The 12278-nt window shown below is 35.0% G+C and overlaps 1 protein-coding gene across 1 annotated transcript; it reads left to right on the top strand.

The window, feature by feature from the left end:
- The first annotated feature begins 754 nt into the window (after window positions 1–754).
- Window positions 755–8281, top strand: LOC107771685 (basic helix-loop-helix protein A-like). The gene is given in 9 exon segments (NM_001325113.1): window positions 755–861; window positions 1383–1637; window positions 3364–3460; window positions 3691–3705; window positions 4005–4061; window positions 4222–4720; window positions 6406–6996; window positions 7691–8004; window positions 8201–8281. Coding segments are annotated over 9 exon segments (2016 nt in total).
- Window positions 8282–12278: the final 3997 nt, after the last annotated feature.

Genomic DNA, 12278 nt, shown 5'->3' with positions numbered 1-12278 from the left:
CTTCTCTCTTTAGTATTATTTCACTTGTATTTTTGGAGTGGAATAAAATATTGGTTGTGTCCGAGGAGTAGGCAAAATTAGCCGAACCTCGTAAATTCTGGTGTTCCCTTTATTGTTGCTTTGTTGTCTTATTTATTATTTGGTGGCTGTCATAAATTTTGGTATAGTAATTGTGACTTATTCACACTCTATACATTTGGCTTCCGCAACATCTCCTTCATTCCTTTTAAAAGAAAGTATTTAATGATTTAGGAAAGATTACTCTTCACATTAAGTGAGTTTCCCAGCGCAGATGTTGACACAGGCTATATATAGTAAGCAACTTAGGGTAAAAAAGAATTACTAGTAGTTTAATATATCATTCTAATAATAGTATAATAACCAATGGACCACTTCAAAATCCAACGCCCATTCATTCCTCCTACCCTCGTCTCGTCTCGTCTCGTCTCTTACTAAATCTGACTCGCTAGGGAACGTACCTTACAATGGTTACAAAATCTAATAGTAGTAAATAGCAATATATATATATGCTTAATTACAAAACATGTCATGATTCACAGAACTTTAAGCCCTTAACCATCTGGTAGTCACCAACCAGTCAAAATCAACCACCGTCAAACCCTTACTCCTCTTCAAACAAACAAGTAATCATTTCTTCTTTACAAATTCCAAAAAATTATCTTTATCTCTTTCTCTCTGATAATTTTTTGGTCAGCTATTTTTTTGTCTATGGTGTACATCCTTTGCATATACAATGACGGAGATACCGCCTAACAGCCAGATGAAAACCATGTTGCAGAAGGCAGTGCAATCGGTTCAATGGACATATACTCTTTTCTGGCAATTATGTCCCCAACAAGGGTACGTTTTTCTTCCGATCATTTTGTTGAATAGTGGCGATATCGAAAATACTGAGTTGAATACTGAATTTTGAAATATGTATATCTAATTCTGTTTATATTTATTTTTTACCTAAATTCTACTGAACTCATGATTGAATCCGCCACTGTCATTAAATAAAAAGATGTTCCTTTTGTCTAACTTGTATCGCACGTACTTTTCATTTTCAATATACGGGTGGAAAACAAATTAAGTCCTTACAAGGGTATGTCTTTCTTTCATATCAAAAATCATCTTAATGAACAAAAAGGAGGATTCGGAATTTAGATTTTTTTAAGGAAGGACAGTTGATTGTGATAAAATATATATCTAACTCTATTTTTATTTTACATTGGGAACTCGAGAACTCAAGGTGGAATCGGCCACTATCATTGAATACAGATTATTTCCCTAGTCTAAATTTTTATTGCACTTTCAATTTCAAAACATGATAAGTACTTAATACAATATATTATATGGAAATGTATTTTACTGTTTCATAGGGCGTTAGTGTGGAGAGATGGATATTACAATGGGGCTATAAAGACTAGAAAGACAGTGCAGCCAATGGAAGTTAGCGCTGAGGAAGCTTCTCTTCACAGAAGCCAACAGCTTAGAGAACTTTACGAATCACTTTCCGCCGGCGAGTCAAATCAGCCAGCGAGAAGGCCGTCGGCAGCTTTGTCACCGGAGGACTTGACGGAGTCCGAGTGGTTTTATCTCATGTGTGTTTCTTTCTCTTTTCCTCCTGGCATCGGGTAAGTTCCTTACCATATCATTCTTTTCTTTGTCAAATAATTAATTACTAGGATATACTTATCATGTTGTACCGTTTACCTATCTTATAATTTTCATGTTACTAAACCTACTTATTAGGGACGTTTATTTTATCAGTAGTTACTTTTTCAATTTAAGTTAGATATACTAATATGAAAACAAAAGTTTGCAATTTAGCTGGTAATTATAATAAGTCTTTATTTTTTGAGTTATTTTATTAGGATTATTAGGCAAAATCAAAAGGTATGTAGGTCAACTTAATCTAATAAATGGTGCAAAAAATTTGTACACTACAAGTAAACAAAACTTAAACTCTGATCTTTTAAGTGATTTGATAATGTAAAATTGAGCATATACCGAAGTTATACCCAAAAGAAATTTATGGGATAAATAACCCTCTTCTTCCAAATTGCAAAGTGCAAACTACTCTCTATTTTCATCCCGACAAAGAATTAGTATAACAACTTCCTAGCGTTAGTAGACCTTTTTACTAGTGTGAGCACACGATATCCAAGTAGTACTAGTAATTAATTGGAGAGAGTATGAGGGTTGTTACATCGAAATAAAAGCGAGAATACACAAAAGAAGCAACTTCAACTTTGACTTCCCTAAGTAATTAATAGATTGATGAGAAACCATATATATTGATAGAAACTCTTTCAAGTCTGTTTGCTAAAGATTATTAAATGTGCTGATAAAATAAGATGTTTGGTAACTTTAATGCTTGCTTTTCTTCCTTGTTGAGGGAATAATTCAATTTGCTATATTAATGGGTTGTTTATCGCTTTAGGAATACTGGGAATAACAATTTAGAAAAATTGTTACTATTACTGAAGAAATTATTGTTTAACTGTGTCTTCTTTTTTTCTTTGTTTAATATTGTCTTTTGCAATACGCATATAGTAGGACAAAATAGTAACTGTATACGTATGTTTTTTTGGCATTATATATTGTCAATGTGTCGCCGCCCCACCTAAACGAATCTCAAAAAGAAATTATGAATCGGAGGAAAAAAAAAATAGAAGAAAAAGAAAGAAAGATTTAGGCACGGTTAAAGCGGATTCAGAATTTGAACTATTTTTACTCTATTCTTAGAGTATGCTTGCTTGATTTCTAAGCTTTAAGTACCGTGTTACTCCCACCATTCTAGTTTATATACTCATTTTCTTTTTTAGCATGTTCAAAAAAGAATGATCAATTTTTAAATTTAAAAATATTTAACTTAGAACTTTTGTTTTTGGTCTTAATGAAAAAAACTTCTATAACCACAAAAAACGTATTGATTGTCTCAAGATTACAAATTTAAACGATATAATCTTAAAATCACTTATATTTCAGTATATTCATTTATTTCTTAAGTTTTATGCTCATCAAAACATGATGAGAACTACTCCGATATTTGATGCTTGTTAGTACCAAGGGACAGTAATTCTCATTCCAAGAACTGATGGCTAGTAAATATCTAGCTAGGACATTCATTCACATAGTGATTAGTGTCATGTCATTGTACCTTTGGTGTAATTAAGGATCAGCAGTTTCGTGCAGTAAATATAGTAGGTGTATGTTCCTCAAATATGATTCCCTTTAATTTTCTCCACGTGCATAAGCACAGATTTTGCATGTATTACCTGTATAGGTGAATACTTAAATTGTAAACATTATCTCTGAGTTCTGACCATTATTATTTCATGAAAAAAATAAAAAAAGATTACCTGGCAAGGCTTATTCGAAGAAACATCACATATGGATCATGGGCGCAAACGAGGTTGATAGCAAAGTCTTCTGTAGAGCTATTCTTGCCAAGGTATATACAACCATCTTTTTGACTCTTCAGTATTGAATATATATAGCACATTTGATGCTAATTTAATTGACGTTGCTTCTTAATTAACTTTTAGAGGTTACAGCTTAAATTAATTACTTTAGGAATTGTGCCTCAAGATAATAAACTACTGTTATTTTTCTCTCTTCCAGCAATTTAATTAACTGGTTATTTTCTTCTTGTTTCTTGACGGTAACTGACATGCCTACTAGAGCGCCCGCATACAGGTAATAACAGACCCTTTCACATATTAATTTACTTGTTCACTTTGGTAATCAATAAAAATTAATTTATTTCCTTCTAATTTTACATTTATCATTAAATAACCATTTTCCAAACTAACTGGGGTAATCAAATTTAGATTTTTAAAGTACCACTAATAAAGATAATTTAGTAAAATAAACATTCTTAAAGGGATTACAAAATAGAAACCGGACAAGTAAAAAGAACGAAGGGAATAAGAAAAATACTCTGTATTCTTTTTCCTAATTAATACTTTATCATTGTTCACAATGTATGTATGCAGACGGTCGTTGGTATTCCTCTCTTGGATGGTGTACTGGAACTGGGAACTACAGAAAGGGTAAAACAGAAAACAAAAGCTCAATATATTTACGTTAATATAATTTGCAGTAATTTAATGTAAAGAATTTAGGTCCATATATATCAATGAAGTTTAACCTGTGAAATATTTTTGTACATATCCAAGACGTGATGAACAACATATATATATATATATATAGGTTCAAGAAGAGATTGGATTCATAAACCATGTAAAGAGCTTTTTCACTGAGCAACAACAACCTCAGCTACCAAAGCCAGCCTTATCTGAGCACTCCACTTCCAATCCCACCACCTTTTCCGAGCCACATTTTTACTCCGGCAATACTTCGCCATCTGCTAATGTTGATATTGCGCATCAAGATGGCGGAGCTGCCGGCGAAGAAGATGAGGAGGAGGAAGAAGAAGAAGATGATGATGAAGCCGAGTTGGACTCGGATAGTATAGCGATTCAAAGCGCGGCTAATCCTATTGCCGTTGAGGCTAGTGAACTCATGCAGCTTGATGTGTCCGAGGCTATACAGCTCGGCTCGCCCGATGATGACTCTGATAATATGGACTCTGATTTTCATTTGGTTGGCGCTGGAAACACGGCTCATGACTACCAGCGCCAAGCTGACTCTTTCAAAGCCGAGACCGCCATTAGCTGGCCGCACTTCCAAGACCTTCAACAATTACCAGGTACTCCAATACGAAATTTAAGAAAAAAATACATAAACTTTTAAAACTAACCGCATTAAACACATGATGTAACATTCTGTAGCTATAAGACTTATAAAATTTGTATTCTTAAACATACTATAACATTTATGTAATTATAAAATCTTCTCACTAAGAATAATATTGAAGCTTAAACATAAAAATATGTCCTTCTTTTATTAAACGAACTAATAATTAAAGAATGCTGTTATAAAACCTGAGGGAGTATTATGAGTAAATTACACTAAACACTCCTATTGATTTAATTGTTCATACATCTTTTGTATTTTAAAATAAAAAACACTTACACATTACGCCCTATATTACGGAATTTTACATGTATTTGAGCTTAAATTATAGTACTTAGTAATTCCAAGAAGAAGAAAATAGTCTTCTTTTCAATGTAAAAGTTGAAAATCCAATTTTGGCAGTTTGGCTTAGAGGGGTAGGCCATATTTTCCTGTCTCAGAGGTCGGAGTAAATTGAGGTAAAATTGAGGTCCATGTACTTTGCCAATAAGCATTAGGGTACCTTAGGTTTGTGCTAGTGATATTTTCTTACTTATTTGTATTACAATTATGGTATTATTTTTATTTCACATTCTATGTCAGATAATAATTACGTTGTGATTAATCCCCAATAAAACAATAAATGGAAGCATTTGCCCTGATCCCAAAAGCCATCCTCAAAGTCTTTTTACAAAACTAAGTTTAAATTGAAAATAAGAATTTATCTATGCTTATCTAGTAAAAGCAAAAACAATATGCTTTATATTATATCCCGTATATCATATTTTTAGTTGAATGGACCAAATATAAACCAATAAAAATATATTCGCTAAATAATCCTGTTATTTTTAAAATTCCTATATTATAAACTTTGATTAACTTGTTCACAAACGAAACAACCCTTAAAGAGCCTTTTTGGTAAGATGCATCGGGAGTTACAATACATTTATAAAACTCAACATCCATTATATTTAATCCGTCTCAATTTATGTGATATTGTTTGGATGAAAGTTAAAAAAGAAAGAAACAAAGACTTTTAAAATTTGTAATCTAATATAAGCTATAAATAATTGTGTAGCTATAAGCTATCTTATTAAGAGTAAAATAAGAAGTTTAAAGTTATATTAAGTGTATCATTCTTTTACGGGACAAATAAAAAAATATCGTACATACATAAATTAGGACATAAGGATTATATTGTTTAGTTGCCATTTTCTTACCCACATAGGATTTGGTATAGATATACACTGTTAGGTGCATTTCTTTCGTTATTCAGGTTAATAAGCACATGCATATAGGAATCTATATATCATTTTATATGGTCTAATTTTTGAATAAGAATGTGCACGAGTCTTAGAAATACATGACTTAAAATTAAATCTAACTTATTCTACATTTCAGTTTGCATAGAATTATACTGGTACATAAAATTTCTCATAATTTATGCAGAATTTATTTATGAAAAAACAAATAATAGTAGCTAGTAATAGACATCATAGTAATAAGGCTGGATTTTACACTAACCAAACAATTCCTAGCAGTGTAACATAGTATCAAAATTAAATCTAACTAATCCATATTAATAGTGTACATCTTTTTACTATTTTAACCTAGTAGATTTCCTACTTCAATATTACACTCACAAATTTGCAACTACAGGTGGCTCTAGTTATGATGAATTATCACAAGAAGACACACACTATTCTCAAACAGTGTCAACCATTCTCGAACACCGAAGCTCCAAATTTTCCTCTACAACAATGGGCTGTATTTCTCATGACTCGGCCCAATCTGCCTTCACATTGTGCCCTAGCACCACCGTCTGCAGCCCGAATCCCGCCCACTGCCGCCACGACGACTCACTTGTCGACGGTGGCGGCGCCTCCCAGTGGCTGCTCAAAAGCATACTCTTCACTGTCCCATTTCTTCACACTAAATACCAATCTGAAGCTTCTCCAAAGTCACGTGACGTCGCCACTGTTGATTCCTCCAGTACTGCTTCTCGCTTTCGCAAAGGCTGTAGTATAACGTCGCAAGAAGAGCCAAGTGGAAACCATGTACTTGCAGAACGACGTCGTAGAGAGAAGCTAAATGAGCGTTTTATCATATTAAGGTCTCTTGTACCTTTTGTAACGAAAATGGACAAAGCCTCCATTTTGGGTGACACCATAGAGTATGTCAAGCAGTTACGTAAGAAAGTTCAGGATCTTGAAGCTCGTGCTCGCGACACGGAGCACTCCAGAGATGCAGGTACATTTTTTTTTTTTACACTGTTAATATATACTACGACCTCTGCACATTAAATTTCACACATATAATAGTATATTGTTCAATTTATGTGGGACATTACTATTTATTTCAACTTACAAGAAATTTTCTGTACCATGCTTTTTAAAATATTTAAACATATATTAACTATTATGACTTACAATAGTAGTAATTTTTAGGTAATTTATGTAAATTTTATTTTGAAAACTTGAAGAATCTATAGACTTCATACCAAAAATTAATTATTTTAACCCTTGTATTTGAGTTATGTCAATCTAGTACGTAATAGTAGTAAGTTAGCATTACCCCATTTGTTAGTTCCTAAAAACTAGCCCACCAGGACAGTAAAAATATATTTTTATCTTCGACCCTTTCTAACTTTCGCTGAGATGCCTCATTAAGTTTTTTGAAAGCATTTTCTGTTTGACATGTGAATTGCAAGTCGCAAATTGAAGGCAACAAGTCATATAAAAAAAAGGTCTATCAGAAGTGCGGATAAAAGGGAGAACCAAAAAAAGAGAATATGGAGGGTGTACTACAAAAATGTACTAGTAAATATTTTTAATGTGCCAGCAATTTGAAAACCATAATCAAGTCAATTAACAAAATCACACAAATATATAATAGATCCTACTAGTTAAACTTTCCTGACTTTAAATTTTGGACGTGACAAAAGATAAAAAAGGTGGCACAGCTACAGTGAAGGTGTTGCAAGGAAGGGGTAAGAGGAGAATGAATACGGTAGATGGAAGTGTTGGTGGAGGGCAGGCAACGATAACGGCGTCCCCACCGTCAACGACGGAAAATGAGGAGGTTGTGCAAGTACAAGTATCAATTATCGAAAGCGATGCATTGGTGGAGCTCCGGTGTCCGTACAAAGAGGGGTTGCTGTTAAATGTAATGCAGATGCTAAGGGAACTCAAAGTGGAAGTTGTAGCCATTCAATCAGCTCTTAATAATGGCGTCTTCTTGGCTGAGTTAAGAGCTAAGGTATGGCAAAATTACATTAATTCTTGGATGACTTTATATTTTTGACAAAAACGAAAATACATACATATATGACAATATTTTTCTAATAGAATTAACTTTTATATATACATTGATAATGTAAAGTTTTGTGCATTGTCAGTTTAATTTAAAATGCTATAACAGTGAAATAACTCTTCATATTCTTTTTTTTTTTCAGGTAAAAGAGAATATATGTGGAAGGAAAGCAAGCATTTTGGAAGTAAAAAGGTCAATACATCAGATAATCCCTAGAGATTAATTAATCTCCCAGTTTGTCCCAAAAAAATAGCCTTCTCTTAACTATTTCAAAGCAGGTCGGAAACAAGTGTTGAATACAAACTAAATGCAACTATAGTGTATGTGTAATTTTATGACGTTGGATAAGACAATTTCTTTGGGACATACTAAGCAGCGAGTATAGAATAATACAAAATGTCACACAAGAAAATTACACGGGAGGAAATGGAAATTAGCAGCTACTGGATATTGATGTGGCTGCCTCACATCTTTAGTATAATTGTCTATAATATTAACTATGAATCGAAGAGTGATATATATGTAAAATTATGTTATAAAGTTTACCATGTAATTCGGAAGTCACAATTTTTCTTCTAGCTTCCTTTTAGGTTTTTGACTTGAAGTCAAAATATTGTTCAGCTAGAAAATATGAATGCCTTGAAACTGTCTTTCCATTTTCAGAAATCTTCTGAACTACATTTGCGCATTAAATTAAATCGTTGAAAACGTCAAAAATTTCTATTCTCAAATTAGGACAATTTCTTATTTTCGTGGTACTCATTTTCTTTCAAGGCGGTATAGAATTTTTCAATATTCATATTTGTTCCATGCAAAATTTTATTGGAATCAAATCAAGATGGAAGAAACTTGAGGTTCATAGAGCAATCCACTAAAATAAAGCATCAACAATAGATGGCTTAAATATATATAAACTTCTCAATCAGATTATCTATATATAATCTCTTATCTCTTTCATTTTTTTTCCCTTCCAATTGAATATTGTTAGATTGGGTCGAGTTTTTTTCTCTCTCACTGGGTAATTAAACTTTGCTCTTAATTAATTTACTAGATTTATTAACTTTTTCTCTTGTTTTTGGTGAAGCCTTTCAGGATTTATTTAGTGGAATATTGAATCTGAGAGTTTTTTTCTTCTCAATTTACTTGGATTGAGGCATAATTGATGTTATGTCTAAGATTTTTTTCAATGACCTGAAAGTTTTTCATGTGAAAAAGAAAACCCAAAAGCAAAGGTCGTTCATAAACAAAACAAACTGTATACTGTGGAAATCGGGGCTACCCAATTTTATTCTTTGATGGAAAAAGTGATGCCACGTCAGAAGGTCGGGACGTCGAGTTCGAGGTCAAATTTCCTTTCCAAGATCGAGGTCGATATCACTTACCGAGGTCAGAAGAGGGCATACTTCGAGATGATGCAAGTATAGTTTAGTAACAGAAAGTGCGAGATACCCGCAACGGACCGAAGATCATGGCATGAATTTCGGAATGGATTGGTCCTCGGCGGTTAATCAGTCATCAAATATGATTTCCTACTATAATTAGAAGTGTACCTTATTTAGGACTTCCCTATTATATAAAGGGGGATCACATCCATTTGTAATCATCATTATTCACTAAGAAGAATATATAGACTCATTACTTTCTTGTTATTTCACTTTACTGTTCATCAGAGCTGCTTTATCATTTGTCATTCCTATTATCACACCTCGAGACTACCATAGGTCGAGGTCGGGATTTGGCTTGCATACCGGTTTGATTTATTTTATTCTCTAATTTATCTATTTAATTCCTTATTTATCAATTGGTATTGGATTAAATCACATATCCTTAAAACCACAATATAAGTTTAATTGTTACTCGAATTTTAGAGTAAACAGTTTGGCGCCCACCATGGGACTAAGGATAATAGTGATTGTTTCGGTATTAATTCTGATAACACACATTATTTCACACTTGTTCGTGTCAAGTATTTTTTGCTCTCAGGTTAAAACATGTCAAACTCATAAAACGCACCCGTACATGGTGATGATGGTCTCAGATTTCACAGGGAAAATGATAATGTAATTTCTCCAGGAGTCGGGGTGTCACCGACTAATCTTGGGGGAGCACCGATTGTCGATATCAGTTCGCATGTTGCTCTAAATATGGACCTAGGCGCGAACCCCCAAGAGAGTGTACGTAGGGAAGGCCGATCTGGTGGTCAAGGTACACAGGGCAGAGGAGACGAAGGAGTTAGCCTCCAGGTTATATTCGAGATGCTACAGGCTCAGCAGGCCGCTATTGCTTAGTTTCAAAATCAACATAGGACTCCAAGTGGGTCGAGCCAGAAATCACTCGTCGTACCGAGCCAATGCCAGAAAGGTCGAATCGTAACAAATCAGGTACTGATCCTGCAATAATGAAAATGCTCGAGGATCTCACTAAAAAAATTAAGTCAAAAGAGAAGAAAATCAAAGATAATGATAAAAAAGTGAAAACATATAACTCCCGTGTTGATCTACCGGGGGTACCCCCAATCCTAAAGGGTTTGGATTCGAAAAAGTTCGTGCAGAAGCCTTTTCCTCAAAGTGCAGCTCCAAATCCCATTACTAAGAAGTTCTGTATGTCGGACATACTTAAATACAACGGGACTACCGATCCTAATGAACACATCACTTCGTACATGTGCGGAATAAAAGGAAATGACTTAGAAGATGATAAAATCGAATCTGTGCTGTTGAAAAAGTTCGGAGAAACCTTTTCGAAAGGAGCAATGATTTGGTATCACAACTTACCACCAAATTCCATCGACTCATTTGCTATGTTAGCAGATTCTTTTATAAAGGCACACGCCGGGGGCATAAAGGTCGCAACAAGAAAATCGGACATTTTCAAGATAAAATAAAGGGATAACGAAATGATGAGGGAGTTCGTGTCCCGATTTCAAATGGAATGCATGGAGTTGCCACCGGTCACGGATGATTGGGCCGTTCAAGCTTTTACTCAAGGGTTGAACGAACGGAGTTCGATAGCGTCATGTCAGTTGAAGCAAAATTTGATCGAGTATCCAGTTGTGACTTGGGCAGATGTGCACAATCGATATCAATCAAAGATTAGGGTCGAGGACGACCAATTAGGAGCCTCTTTCGGTTCAGTACATCCGAATAGGTCGGCAGTTAAAACCCTGAGGGACGTCGACAGGGAGACAAGTTCGAACAAAGAACGATATCAGCCATACACAGCAGATCGAAGGAACAATGGTTCGGGATGCAATTTTGCCCGAAATGATCGAAGAAGTGATCGAGGACAAAATTCTCGGGGACTTATGAGCAAAAGTGGTTTTGATAAGCATGTCGATCCCATAGAGGCACCTCGGTTATCGAAATACAACTTTAGCATTGACGCATTGGGCATTGTATCGGCAATCGAAAGGATCAAATATACTAGGTGGCCCACACCCATACAGACCGATCCTTCCCAAAGAAATCCAAATTTGATGTGCAAGTATCATGGCACGCATGGTCACAAGACCGAGGATTGCAGGCAATTGAGAGAGGATGTAGCTTGTCTATTCATTGAGGGCCACCTTCGAGAGTTCCTCAGCGATCGAGCCAAGAATCATTTCAGAGAAAGGGACGCTAATAGGAAAAATAAACAGGAGGAACCCCAGCATGTCATCCATATGATCGTCGGTGGGGTCGATGTTCCACAAGGACTGATATTCAAACACACTAAGGTATCGATCGCTAGGGAAAAACGAACCCGAGATTATGTGCTAGAAGGCTCCTTATCATTTAACGACGAAGAAGCATAAGGCATTTCTCAGCCACACAACGACGCTCTGGTAAAATCTATCTTATTAAATAAAGTTCAAGTTAAGTGTGTTTTAGTGGATCCAGGTATCTCGGCGAATATCATCCGATCGAGGGTCGTGGAGCAACTCGGCCTACAAGATCAAATTGTGCCCTCAGCTCAGGTCTCAAACGGCTTCAACATGGCTAGTGAAACAACTAAAGGGGAGATTATTTTACTGGTGAACGTGGCTGGAACCATTCAAGATGCCAAATTCCACGTGATAGAGGGCGACATGAGGTATAATGCCCTAATCGGGAGGCCTTGGATCCACAACATGAGGGCAGTCTCCTCGACTCTCCACCAAATGATGAAATTCCCGACAACGGACGATGTAAAAATAGTATACAGGGAGCAACATGATGCAAGAAAAATGTTTGTGGTCGATG

The sequence above is a fragment of the Nicotiana tabacum genome, chromosome 22, assembly GCF_000715075.1.
Source record: "Nicotiana tabacum cultivar K326 chromosome 22, ASM71507v2, whole genome shotgun sequence".
Lineage (NCBI taxonomy): Eukaryota > Viridiplantae > Streptophyta > Magnoliopsida > Solanales > Solanaceae > Nicotiana > Nicotiana tabacum.
Note: the sequence above shows the minus strand (reverse complement) of the source record. Positions and strands in the feature narration are given on the sequence as shown.